The 14875-nt window shown below is 36.2% G+C and overlaps 1 protein-coding gene across 1 annotated transcript in view; it reads left to right on the forward strand.

The window, feature by feature from the left end:
* Window positions 1-14875, forward strand: part of CFAP20DC (CFAP20 domain containing) — a 64488-nt gene that overhangs the window by 12974 nt on the left and 36639 nt on the right. The window contains exons 7-12 of the mRNA XM_009091296.4: window positions 2790-2904; window positions 4738-4894; window positions 8473-8631; window positions 12292-12428; window positions 13588-13762; window positions 14291-14437. Of these exons, the coding sequence (XP_009089544.4) occupies window positions 2790-2904; window positions 4738-4894; window positions 8473-8631; window positions 12292-12428; window positions 13588-13762; window positions 14291-14437 (890 nt within the window). The remainder of the gene's footprint in view (window positions 1-2789; window positions 2905-4737; window positions 4895-8472; window positions 8632-12291; window positions 12429-13587; window positions 13763-14290; window positions 14438-14875) is intronic.

Raw genomic sequence — 14875 nt, forward strand, 5'->3', positions numbered from 1 at the left:
GTATAGAGTGAACTTAGGTTTTATTGCCAGTTGTTTGGAGATATGCATGACTTAATTCTAGGCTCCTACTGCTCTGTTATAGCTTCATTTAAAGCAACATTCTCTGTTGAGAATTATGCAGTTTGAGGTTCAGCAGGGATAGTATTTTTGTTTCTCACTACTCAGGTTATTGCAACTGCCTGATTTCTCATCACAATTGCTCAGCTCTAAATGCAACCAGGAAATCCAGGGAGCTTCAAGAGACCATTGCTCCACTGCTTTGGATTTATTTGGTGCACTGAATTTTAGCACTTCTGAACACCCAAGATTTAGAGTGAAGAGTTTCTGGAAACTAGATTCAGAGGTTTTTCACCAAAGGCTATATGGGAAGTAAAGTGATGGCTGGAACTATGCCTTAACCAAAGGATTAGCTGTGTGGCCCATTTGTTGGTGATCTTCATAGAATTATTTCACATCTTGCTGATATTTCTTCAAAAGTAAGATCAAGCCCAGGTACCAGCACCATAAGACACTTGGAGGTGTTCTGATGAAATCACTTTTCAAGGACTTGGTATAATTTGTCCATTCATAAAAATATGTGCAGCTGATTCTGGGATCTCTCATGTCAAACAATACCATACAATAAGTGAGGATATAATCATTTTTCTTGGCACAGTAGTGGAATTTCTGCTTTTCAAGTGTGTGATTTATAAAAGGAACTGCCAGTCTTTAAAAATGAAGCAGATAGTAGAGTCTTCCACTTTGTTTTCATTTGCCCACCCATGTAAGGAGGATGAATAGATTAAAGGTCAGGTTATGTGCAAGGGAGAGGAAAGAATCAGCAAGTTCTGGAAAGCTGGTGAACAGTTTGCTTTGGGTGATGGTCTTAGTGACCATGGGAGAACAAGAAGGTGCTTTGTTACATTTCTTGCTCTCCCATTCTGCAGAGAGATGGAAATCTCTCTGGCAGAACCTTTTGATCTTTACATACTTGCAGTATATTTTGTACTATCCTTGCTTAAATTCTCAAATTTGCAAAAATAACTAAAGAAATAACTAAAGTATGTAATTTGCCCCAGAGTTAATGTCCTCCTAAGTGGACCTAAGGAAACCTATGAATGTTTTATGATGTTATTCTGCAAATTTATAATTTCATTATTTAAGCTACGGGTAGTCCTTAGCTAATGAAAAAGTGTTTTCAGTAATAAATAAATGAAAAAAATCTACAGGACAGTCTTACTATTTTGAAGTAGAGCCCAGCATTTGAATGATTATGAGTAATTACTTTTAGCAACTGTAAGCAGTGACAAAAAGTTGCTTTTTATATTTGTCATCTTCTCAGAGGGGCTGCTAATTACAGAGAAATACTCATCTGTTAGAAATAGGCTTGTTCAAAATAACAGGTAAATTAATCATTGTTTCCCCATACATTAAGCATATTCTCCCAGATTGTAGCCTTTGAAGTAATATCTGTGCTCTGGAGTGTTAAGGGAGGACTGTTGGGGACTGTCAAGGTTGTGCTGCTGTTGTGGTTTCACCCCAGAAAGCAGCTGAGCCCCAGTGGCCCCTCTCCCTCCTGGGGAAGAGAATACACAAGGCTAAAAGTGCAAAACCTTGTGCACTGAGATAAAGACAGTTTAATGGGGGGAGCAAAAGCTGCACATGCAACCAAAATCTAAACAAGGCATTAGTTCCTCTCCGTGGGCCTGAAGATGTTCAGCCATCTCCAGGAGCTCAGGCCTGCATGGGAAAACAATGTAGCTCTGAGCTTCCCTCATTCCTTCTCCTTCCCCACAGTTCTTTCTGCTGAGCATGGCACTGTGTTGTCTGAAACATCCCCTGGGTCAGGAGGCATCTCCTGTCCTGACTGTGTCCCCTCCCAGCTCCTCATACATCCCCAGTCTCTTAGCTGGTGAGATGAGGTCAGGAGCAGAAAAGGCCTTGGCTCTCTGTAAGCAGTGCCCAGGAGCAATGAAAACATCCCTGAGTTACCAGCACTGCTTCCAGCACCAACCCAAAGCACAGAACTCTCCAAGCTGCCCTGAAGAACTTTAACTGGGTCCCAGCCAAAACCTGGACAGCTGCTAACAAGACTTGAAGGAAACAGAACATAAAAATTACCCTCTTTATCCATTTAAAGGAAACCTTTTTTCTTTTTTCTTTTTCCTTTTTTTTTTTTTTTTTTTTTTTTTTTTTTTTTTTTTGTGACCATGGCTGTAGTCTGCATTTATTAGAAATGTTGAAATTCAGTGTCCTGGGTATCACTGTGAGATGACCTGAATAGTGAGCAATAAGCTTCTGCATTATAATTCACCTCTGAAGATAAGCCCTCATGAAGTAAAACAGACAATGTATTGTGTTTACCTTTAAGCTGAAAAAAATCTGTATGCAGTGACAGAGGCATTTTTAGGAAAAGAAAGCAAATAATGTTTTTCTACTTAGCAGGCCCCAAGATAAGACAAGCTTAAGGGGCCAAATACTTGTGATTATTAAAGGCTACTGGTTCTTAGTTCATACAAATTGAATTCTTTCATATTCTGAAGGGCTGTGGAAATCTAGCAAAGAGTGTAGACTGTTGAAATGAAATTAGCATGTAAAGTGATTTTATATATGCAGGGATATAGCCACAAAGTTTGAATTGGAGAAAGAAATCTCATTACCCATCTTGTAAAAGAATTTTTTAATTCCATATTTGTTGTCACTGACATAAAGGTTCTGCACACGAACAGGTTTTTTGTGATTTCCCAAAGATACTGGATTATTGAATTGACAAAGATCTGTTCCATTCTCTCCTGACTTTTCTTTTATAGGATAACTGATTTTGACAATATTAAAAGAAGATTGTATTTGTCAACGGTCCACAAGGAGTTGTCTGTAACCCCTCTGCATGCCAAAATTCCTCTGTTTATGATCAAGCGCAAAATAGTAGGTACCGTGGGAATGTCCCCTGGACTGAGGTTGAAAATCTGAAATATTTTCTGTGTATTATGAACTTTTAAATTATTCCTTGCTTAGAACTCACCTTCTACTGATTGAAGATACTTGTGTATGTCCCCTTTAGCAGATGGCAGCAGAACCACTTGGTGCTGCACCTCTTCTATCCTTCTTCTTGTATTAGGAATTCTTTCCCATTTTACAAAATTTCTGCTGTTTGTGATGTTTCTTTACCTCTCCTGTTAATCCAGCCTCTATAAAATTCTCTGTGTCCCTGATACTTCTTCATGATAGTGCTGCTCACATGCCCCTTCTCCTGAAGTGACCTTTGATGACATTCCCTGGAGGTAGACTGCAGCTGATGGCTGCTTTCACATTCTTCAGGTTCTTCCAAATTCTGGCATATATAGAACAATCTATGTGTCAAACTGATGAGAACATAAAAAAAACAATTTTCTTCTCCTCGTTCCACTCTCCCAGCCACAACATATGGTAATAGCTGACAGGAGACAAAGCCTGATGGTTACTGTATGACCATGTAAGGATTGGAGTCTCAAAAACTGCTTTAGAAAATAAACTTAATATTAGATTTCAAATATTTTAAAATATATGTTTGCATGACGAGGACTAGATAACAGTATACTAAGCAGTTGTGAATTTAAGGCTAGACATGAGAGAGAATATTTTACAAAAAAAACCTCTGAATTTATAATTTTTTTGAGATAGGTTAAGTGAAAGCAACAGTGGTAACTTAAAATTGAGAAGTTTTCTGCTTTGTGGGAAGAAGCATTTGGATTTTTTTAATAAATATGTATCAGATCATACCCCTGAAGATGCTATTAATTCAAAATCCAGTGGAATTAAATTATTTTTCTTCAGTGTAATTTCAGTTAGTTGGTGTCAGACTAGTGCAGGTATTTCAGGATTAACGTGTGCATTAATGTACACCAAGTTAAATTCAAGCAGAAGATTAACTTCAGTTATGAATTTTAATTTAGATAATAAAGCAGGAATCAGATATGTCTAGATGCTCTGATCATTTATAATGACAAAATATTTTAATAACCTTAATGCTTGACCAACCTTAAAGGGTAGATCTACAGTATTAGTGTATCTGAATACATATCTGTCTCCCTTAAATGCTTATCTGCCTTTTTATCATTGCTTTTGCTTAAAGGAGGGAGCATTCTGCTTTCAGTGATTGAATAGATCTTTTACATGGCTCTGATAGTTCAACCTACTGTATACACAAGCTGATTGTTGTTATCAGCATGAGGGGTTGTGAATCAGGATGTGTAATAAGTTGTTTGTTCCATCAGCAGAACAGTTTGCATTTTCACATGCTGGCTTTCTGTATTGTATTCCTACAAATTATTCTATGTTTCAACCTCATCACTAGAAGTATCAGTTATAATTAAATACTGAATTTTTCAGTCCATTGCTTGGTGCCTTCAAAGCAAGTATTACTTTCCTTCCAAAATTTCACATTTAAGACCAGAACAGTAATGTATGCACCTGAATTTTTTTTCAAAAATATCTGCTATTTGTGGATTAGAAGCTAATATTTCTACCTTGACTTTATAACATAATGATTGTACTTTAGGCATGTACAATCATTACGTTTTTACTTTTATTTTCCCTTAAAGTTTCAATCATTGATCAGCTAAATTTTACAGATGAGTAATTGTATAAAATGTATTACTGTTCTGCAAATGAAATGAAAATTGCTGCATTTCTACTCAAGGCCATCTGGTTTATTTGTATAGAAGGTGTGTTAGCCTCAGCTTATGGGTTTTACTAAAGAATATTGTTTCTCTTTTCTAGTGGTGCAATATGTGTATTGACTTGGTAACATTTACCTATGAAATATTCAGAGGAGCTCTCTTCCAGTCCTTGGATGGAATTACTATTTCAGCCAACTGTAAGCTAAGAAAGATCTTCACTTTAAAATTCAAGCCTCAAGTTACAGCTGAGCAAGATGGTGTGTTTTAATTCCTGTCTAGTCTTAATCGTAACTGTTCATGTTATAAAATCAAAAGTTTCTTATTCATCAGATAGGCAATTTGAAGGATTACATGATTTCATAAAAATTAAAGTGGTAGTACAGCATATTAAGTCTGCTAGTGTTGGACTTAAGGCAACTAATTAAATATGTGTGTACTCCTGTGTTTAAAACACTGAATTCCTTAGAAGTATTTTACTGAAAAAATTCTGGCAAGATGTATCGAGTAGAGAGCTTGTTTTAATGAGAGTATCTTAGGCTGATAGAAATCTGATTTTTGCCAGGAACAAAGTATCTGAGAGGAAAGAGAAGTACTGAAAACAGCAACATTTGCTGTTTGCTTTCTTAATTTTGGATGTTAGCAGCTGATGAAAAATTTCTTTCTGAAATAATGCAGACAAAATTGTAAAAAACCATTATATGAAACAGAGCTATGAAACTATAACAAACACCTCATATCATGTCCAGTTGTCCTAATGTGGCCTTGTTTATTGGGAAAGTAATATTGGTGATGAGCTGAAAAAGGCCAGATTTTGTTTGTAATAGATCAGGATATTGGTCAAGTTTACCAGTCTCCAGACTCAGATCATAATCCTGAATCATCATTTTCCAAGGAGAGAACTTCATTCCTCACTGGTATTTGCAGTAATACAGGAGAAATTTCAAAAGCACAGCTGGCACTTTCTTATTTTAAAGGCACCCCTCGGAACAACTCAGTTTCTATTTCATTCAAATTTTCATTTTGTGGCTTTTAAGAAGCATACCTGAAAAATGTTTCTGGTTTCAGAAGGAGAGGTAGTTAACAGTATTGTAAGTGTAGCAAAATGTATCTTCCATTTGGAAACAACCAATAGGGCTGAGTAGGCAAACCTTGTGATCACTCCTCTGATTTTTTGTAGGTAAGACTGGAAAAAATATTAATTAAAAATGTCTACAGAGAGAATATGGTGAATTCTCAGCAGGAAACTGCAGTTCAAGCTCTCACAGGCATTCATTTAATTTAATTCCACTGATGCATTGTTTTTTCCCTTCCATTCTAAACAGCTTTTGAAATGTGCTTAAATATTCTAAATGAGTTCCAAAATTCTAAAATGCAGCTAACATAATGATTCAACAGCTTTAATAAACTATAAGCATACTAAAATATTACACTTTTAATTACTTCATTATCAATTCTATGATTATTACACAGCTGGTGGGCATTAGTACTTTATGCTTTTGAATTTCCTTATCTAGGCAAGAATATAGAAATAGAAATAGAATATAGGAATAGAATCAGAATCATGGAATTGGTTTGGTTGGAAAAGACTTTTAAGGTCTTTTGAGTCCAACTGTTAAGCCAGCACTGCCAAGGCCACCACTAAGCCATGTCCCTAAGAACCCCACCCACATGGCTTTTAAATACCACCAGGAATGGTGACTGCAGCACCCTGGGCAGACTGTTCCAGGGCTTGACAACCCTTTGATGAAGAAAGTGTTCTCATTATCCAATCTAAACATCTTCTGGCACAACTTGGGGCTCTTTCCTCTCGTGTTGCTGCTTGTTGCCTGGGAAAAGACACCAACACCTACCTCCCTACAAGGTCTCCCTTCAGCCTCCTTTTCTCCAGGCTGAACAACCCCTGTTCCCTCAGCTACTCCTCTAAACTTGTTCTCTAGACCCATTTAAATTTTCATTACAGCTGAAGGTTTGGCTGAATTAAAATGATTCTATACTTCATGCCCAATTAAAGAATAACAATAGGAAGAATATTTTTTATTATTAATTAAGTTTCAGATAACAATTACTCTTTAATAAAGCTTTTTCCCCTCTCAGAATGACTGGACCAGTTAGTTGAACCCCACTGAATGCAGTGACATTGCAACTTGTATTGAGATTTGTTGTGCTTTAACCTTGGCCAGCACCTAAGCAGCACACAGCCACCCCCCTCAATGGGATGGGGGAAAGAAGAAGGGTAAAAGTAGGAAAATGTATGGATTGAGATAAGAACAACTTAATAATGCTAAATTGTTACTACAAGGGGGAAAAAAATGATAAATAAACCCCAAGAAGGACAATTGGTTTTTATTTGCATAATTTGTTTCCCACCAGCAGCTCCCCCCAGTCAGCTTTCCCTCCAGTTGATGTGCTGAGCACACTGCCATGTGGTCTGGAATATCCCTTGGGTCAGCTGTCCTGGCTGTGTCCCCTCCCAGCTTCTTGTGCCCCCCTGCCATCTGCTCCCTGACAGGGCAGCTTGGGGAGCTGAACAACAGCTCACACACCAGTGTGTCATCAGCTCTGCTCACATGGCAGATCCAACACACAGCCCTCTACCAGCTCCTGGGATGAAAATTAAATCTTTCCCAGCAGAAACCAGGACAAGGGTTGAGTTCTTTGCTTCAAACTCCTCGGTGTGGTGGAAGAACTGATTTCAAGGTGCAATGAGTGTGTTACTCTTTTCAAGTAGCAAGTATACAGTATGTTTTGAATTTTTGAAATTGTAGTAAATGCAAAGGGGACAACCACATATACGAAGAAATTATTTCTGTATGAGATCATTGAGGTAGAAGAGGAAATGCTTCATCTTTTCTGCCTCATGACACTGAAGCACACAAGCTTAAACTGTACCTAGTTTCTTGTTTCCATAGTGATGCAGAACTTATGTATGGGATTTTATCACTAAGTATTGCCCAACAGTAATAAATAATGTACTGACTTGGCAAAAAAAAAAAAAAAATTGGAAAAATATGTCCTGCACTGAAATAGAGCATGGGACATTTGATTTTTTTAAATTTGAATCTCAATACTTGATCCCTTATTCATGTTTGGGTTTCAGGTTGTGTTTTCCTCTTCTTTTCCTAGGAAAATAGGATAATTAATTTGCTTATTATATTCAAGTCTTCTAAAATTTGCAATGAATTTGTGTTGTACCATCAGGAATGGTTCTGACATGGATTCCTTTCTTTGCAGAGAGCAGCTCTCATAAACTCAGTCTGTATTGGTTATCAAAGGGAAAGCAGAGATAATCAGCTCACATTCTGCTAGTGCCTGGTGTCACAAGAATACATAGGTTGACAGCTTTTTAGTTTATCATGAAAGCATAATGGAGTCCAAAGTTTGGAATTAAACCTTGTTAAAATCTTTATTTGCATATGTGGGACTTCTTTGCTACTTCAGTCCCACAGATATGAATACCATATTTAGCTGTTCATTTTATCTGAAAATCACTGCATCAGTGTTACAATTAAAGCTGAGTTGTAATAAAAATTAATAAAATATATTTCATGATTGTTTTGTTTGCTCTCTTGACAAATCAAAGTTGATTCTCTATGGCTACTCCAGCCATTAGTGTATATTTATTTAACTGTATTCTAAACTTTTCGACTAAAAGTATACACAATATAATTTTTAAATTTGCAATAAAAAGTGACCAATTGCAGCAAATTTAAAAATTACCATAATCTATTTAGTTTTTATAGCCATATGAACTAAAGTACATGTAATCTACCAAATAATATGAGTCCCATTGAATTCTACAGTGTCATGAAGTAAAGCCCATGTTTTCTGATTCTAGGTGCATCCATTGTTACACCTGGGCCATATGAGGCCTCAGATGATATTCCTCCGACCTGCCAGCTCAATTCTGATGTCCCACAAGTTACACAAATGCTGGATCTAAATGCAATTCACAAGCCAAAAGTAAAATGTAGGGAAAAGGCAGTGCAAGAAACAGGTATTCTGTTGTATTAAAATACTGTGAGTACAATCCATACAGTGTGTGTGCAAACAATTGATTGTTTTGTAAATGTGCCTGTTAAGAGTGCCACTGTCTGAAAATGAAACATGACACTCCTGCACACCTGTAGTGCCTCAAGCACATGGACACATGTGTGTTCTGTAGTTTGAGATCTGTGGGGAGCCTGAACAGTTCTAATTCAAGCATGAGATTTATAATAATATTTGAGATGTCATATGAATGTACATTGAAGTATTTTGCAGTGAAGTTGTTGCACTTCTTTTTACAGTGTGTTCACATCAATGAAACTTAGCTGGCAATATGAGCATGCAGTGTTTCAGCTTCTACTCTGAAGAGGGAAATCTAGTCTTATTGGTGTCTTGTCTTATTTGAATGTTTCTTTAAGCTACAAAATAATAAACCATATAATTTAGACTTTGGCAGCATTGCATTGAAGAGATTTATTAAAGAAGCTGGGCAGTGGTGTGCTACAATACAAGCTATTGACTTGGATAAAAGCTAAGAGAAAGCAAAGAAAGAATTAAATTTAAAATTATTGTTACAGCTGAAGGCTAACAGCAGGAGACCTAAAAGGTTTTTGTTCTAGTCTCTGTATTGTTTATCATAGTTATGAATAATCTCAACAGAGAAGCAAATAACAGGGGAGCAAATTCTTGTTATGATACAGATACTGGTTTAATAAAGAGTGGGACTTCAGGAAGTTTTAAGTTTGTTAGATTGGAAATCCCATATTTAATTTTTCCTGAAAAACAAAGCAGGTAACGTGCAGGAAATATCACAGTTTTCAAAACAAGGTTTATTGGTTTTATGTCGTGTGGCCACTGTGTTGAAAAATTGTGGTCTAGGCACCACTGTATGGGGTAAACATTGAACATGACATCACATAAAATCTAGCTTTGCTAAATGCAGAGGATTCTACATTGGGGAGGAATGATAACTACAGTTAAGCTTTAAAGGATCAAAATTAAATGAATCAAGGCTGGCAGGTTATCATCACCAGAGATACAGCTCTGTAGAACTTCCAGATTTTAATATGTTTTAAAAAACTAAGTAGCAGGAAATTCAAATTCATAGGAAATTAAAAAGGTATCAAACCTTTAAATCATTTTTGCACTATTATCTGAAATACTTTATACATTATCAGCTAAACCATCTCAGAAAATACTTTACAGACCAAGAAGTGATTCCGGGAGAAGCAGCATGAATGATAATCTCTCACATAAGATATGCTGAAAACATTAAAAATTTACATAAGGGCATTTAAAAAGTAACCGGGGATACAAAGAATGTTCAATAAAAGCTGTTTTTCTTATCTCATGGCAGAAAAACAAGACATCATTTGATGTGAGGATGCAGTTGAAAATTATAAACTCATAAAAGAAAATTCCATGTTACACAGAATATGATTAAAATGTGGAATCTACTGCTAAAAGAAGCTGGTAAAGAAATTGGTATGATTCCAAAATCAGTTGCCAATTTATATAGGCAACAGTAATGTTGTATTTAGCAGCAGTAAAAATGTGAAGAGAAAATTCAGTTTTGTACTTCCAAGTTTTTCCAGCCTTACACTAAGAACTTTGTTGAAGGCAGATGATTTCAAAAGTCCATACTGAATTATCTTGTGTTATTTCTGAAGTGTTGGGTTTGGCCTTTGGAACTGAATGTTAGAGGGATTATTGGCCTGTTCTAGACCAGCATTTCCTGTGTTTTTATGTTTAAGTTGGCATGTCTGCTTGAGTAAGATCTGTAAGCCAAGAGTCAGTAGAAACTGAATTGTAGATACAAATGCCAAGATGTGAAATTGCTTAAATAGACTTGGGTCGGACAATTGAGAGCTTTTTAGTAAAGCTGCAGTTTTGCTTTAAAACTGTGTATTGCCTCCTACCTGCAGTAAAGTCAACAGCAGAATTTCACCAGGGCAAATGTATTTACAGTCCTTATTGTCTTGATCAAAGTACTGATTATCTCTTTAAAACAATTTTGTAAAGAGATAGATCATCATTAAAAACAGCAGTATAGAGAAACATGGATTATTTATGTTCATTATTGGAAATCTGGAGTTGTAAAATTATTCCTAAGTGGTGGTGGTCTTCAATCCCACCTTATAAACATAGCATGTGTCCTTCCAGACATGTCTTAAATTTCAGATGTTGGTCTGCTTGAAATTGGAAGCTTTGGTATGTTTAGATACATTTTAATTGGAAAATCTTCCTTTAATCCACTAAACTTTTTGTTTATTTGATAATCAAAAGCCCACATTATTTTTAGTATCATCCACTTTGAATTACACATATTATTTCATTATGTCATCAACACACTGTTATGTGTAGATGTAGGTAATTAATTGCAGTCAATTAATGTGGTCATTAAGAGAGATTTTAATGCAAATCAGCTTTCCTAATTGGAGCTAACAACATCCCAAGGTAGCCAGTAAAAAAGAAATTGATGGTAAACCATGACAGGTCATCTGATCTTGTGAAATGGCAGCTGTTAACAGCAACCAAATGTCACATCAGGAAAAGAGTCAGGTAATGGCAGTAAGGAACTTCTTCTGTGCTTATTAGTACAGTAAATGCTGATATTGGTGGCTAATGTATGATCTGTGTTTCATTTCCTTGATGACACTGTAAATAAAGCTGATCTTGAAATAAGATTATGAAAAATGCTCAGGGGAATCAGCAGAATATTTTGTTTCTCCTTTATTGCTTTATGAAGGTGTCAAACCTCTAAAGTGAGACAGCAATTTAATACAAGTTGTAGCAAGAAAATATCTTTGGACATTGTAAATATTAAATATAAATTAATGTGAATATACCATTTTTATCAGCTCTGGAAAGGAGAATTCAGTGAAAATATTGGAGAATTATAAAAGCAAAATAGATAGTACATGCAGCTCTACAACCCCAGTGGTAAAATTAATGTGTAACCATTTTATTGTCTTTCCTTTTTTAATTTTTTGGAGAACATTCACCTGCATTCCATGTTTACTTCTTGTCTTGAAGACTGGTTGGCAATTTCCATGCTTTAAAAGACTTATAAAAAGAAATCTACAGTTTAAGCAGGAAAAAAAAGAAATTAGTAATAAATATTTTAGCAGCAATCAAGTGCATTTGCAATATTAGGGCTCAGCCCTGGTAATACAGTAGATTCAGTAATTTCAAAAAACAGGGTACATGTAAATAGTTCTCTGAGCTGTGACTGATACCTTGACAGTCTTGCCTTCGTTTTTTTGTATTATTATTTATTTATTCTGTTATTTATTAATTAGAGTTCTTTTTTCTTCCTGTCAGAAGTTAGGTTTTCATTGAAGATCTAAAGAAATCCTGCAAACCTTTTTTTTTTGTTTATAAATAACCCACTTTTAAATAAATCTTTAAAGCAAGAGGATTAGAATTATGTCTCTATAATAGACCAAAAGTTTCTTGCTGATATGTTGACACACTTTTATAAAATGTGCATTTGCTATTCCTATATTCCTAGGGAGTACACTTTAAGGGGACCTAACTCTTATATATGTTTAGTATTCGTAATTCTTTTCTTTTAGTTGATTCTAAAAAAAAAAAAAAAAAGCTACTTTTTGTTGTTTGTAAGTACTGTAATTTTTTTTTTTTTTAACTCCTAATTTTCTTAACTTAGGTATCTTGGATAATAGAGGCCAAGGCAACACATGCAATGGTAAAACTCAGGATGTGTCACATATTGCATTTGGGTCAAAGATCCTTGGGCCACCTCCATCCTTAAACAGAAGAACCAACGCAAAGGTACCTGGAAAGGTAAGAAGGGCTGAATTCCAACAACACCATTGGCCCTTTTGCAAAGGAAGATATTGATAAGCAGAAGAGTTAAACTAAAGGTTTATTTCAGAGGCTGCCTCCAGAGAACTGTGATAGGTCTCAGTGCCAGAGATCCTGTAACACCCAGAGGAGAGCAAGGAAAATGCATGGGTGGCTCCAGCACAGGGCAGGGGTTTATGGAGCCCACAGGAGAGAAGGCCAAGGGGAAATGTAGTTGCTCTTTTCAATGAATGCAGGGCTGGAGAGAGGCCAGGCCTCTTCTAAGAGGTGCCCTGAAAGGCCAAGGGCAGCAGGCCCTAATTGCAGAGAGGCTCTCACTAAATACAACAAAGTGGTTCAGAACTGCAACTGAGCCACAAGAGAGTGGAGAATTTCAAAACTTAAATTAAACAGGCTGATTCAGCATCAGATATAAAGATGCCTCTTTCTACTGAAATTACTCTTATCATTCTTTTCTGATTTTTTTTTCCTAGACTGCTGAAATTTGTGTGTGTGTGTGTGTGTGTGTGTGTGTGTGTGTGTGTATGTGTGTGTGTGTGTAAATATTTTGCCTTATGATGAGAGCTATAATGCAGAGCAGAAATTACATTTCAGGATGCTCTGATAGTCAGCCTTACAGTAGCTCATGTGATGCTGTCAATTCCAATGCCAGGGAAAACACCTGATCCCAGTCTGCCAGCAACAAATATGCAGGTTTTTGGAATCTGATCAGGACTACAGTTTCCAGTTTAACACTGAGAATAAGGGATCCAGCCAACTCTTGTGTGGGAAGTCACTTGAAAGTCAAGTTGTAAAATGATATTCCTTTCTTCAAAGAAGAAAAGACTCCTGAGGTTTAGAATAACTACAAGTTTTAGTCTTTTTATTCTCATAGTGAATTCTAATATTTTTCCCTTTTCTTTGCATTGTTCCATTCACTCAGTGGAAAAAAAACCTCTGCTTGCTGCTTGACTGTAAAGATTGAAGATACCACACTGAGTAGAGCCTACCATGAGGTTTTGTGAAAAGATAGTGTTTAAAAAAAATATTTGGAAATATGTATTTGGGAAAAATTATCATTCATAATCTGTATTTTACCTTTGAGCATTTTGAAAGCTGTTATATTTTTGTCTTTCATCAAGAAATAATGTCTTTCAAGGTAACAAAGGCCTTGGGTAGCAAAACATCATGCCAACTTCAAAATTCAGGAATGCCAACTGAAACTGTACCAGAAAATGAGAGGTTGGAGCTACCACTCTGGCCATGCAATGATCCTTTAGATCAAGGAGGCAAAAGAAGTACTCTCCAAACAACTGCAAATGAATATCAGAATGGTAAGAGCATAAAGCAAAGAATATATAGACTTCTCAAACTGCCAAATTTTTGCATGATTGTGCCTTTGAATCTAGGACTTAATTCTTTGTTTTTCTAATCCTTTATCTACCGAATTAATTAGTGAAGATATATTCATTAAATCATGAATTATTCTCCTGTATGAGGGTGAATAAATGCTCATTCTCTCTGCAGCTATTTGTATTGTGAGTGACTGAGCCAGGGATCATCACCTGCTGGCAGTACCCACAATTTATACACATGCTCCTCTTTCCTCATGCTGTGAAAACAACTGAGCTGCTGCAGTGGTTCTTGATTGTTTTGCAGACTTTTGCAAGCCTGTTTTGTATAATTACTATGGTTTGCCCTTCTTCCATACTTTGTGGTAAATTTTTCCTTCCTTGTGGCTGCCCTGTTCCTGCTGCCCTGTAAGATTCCCATGCTGTTTAGATGTTTGCATCCCAGTACAATACCCCATATGTACATCAAATGAGTCTTCACAGGTATTTCATTTCTGCATTGCTTTTCAGACCCTGAAATTGAGACTGAGAAAACATCTGTAAGTGGAGAAGCAGATTTTCAGCTCACCTCACCACAAGTACCATCACCAGACAAGGACAGTCATATAAGATTATCTCTAACAAATGCAACCAAACCCACATGGGAGATAACCAATGGTATGGTACTCATTTTATGTTATTTTACATTTCAGTTCTATGTGGTCTGAAAGACTGTTGCAAATTTCAAAGGACCCAAAAGCAGTTCATATAAAAAATAAACATCTGTGTTGTGGGGGATTATGGAAATCATGCACCCTGCAACAGAATTGCTTTAGAGCATTGATAAAGATTTGCAGGATTAAGCAGAGTACCAGAGCAGTGAATGAATACCAAAAGAAGAATTCCATGCTCTCATGATTAAAGGAAAAGAACTAAAAATAATTTATTCTTTAAATCCCTAATAAATTTAACACTGAAGATTCCAAATATGAAAAGTACATGAAATTTTACTTGTCCTAGATAAGCTTTTAGAATATTAACTACAGTACCTATGTAATACTGGGAGGGGGGAAAGGAGGGGGAAGGGGTTCTTTTGTTTATAGAGTTCAGTGGTGA

The sequence above is a fragment of the Serinus canaria genome, chromosome 12 (assembly GCF_022539315.1).
Source record: "Serinus canaria isolate serCan28SL12 chromosome 12, serCan2020, whole genome shotgun sequence".
Lineage (NCBI taxonomy): Eukaryota > Metazoa > Chordata > Aves > Passeriformes > Fringillidae > Serinus > Serinus canaria.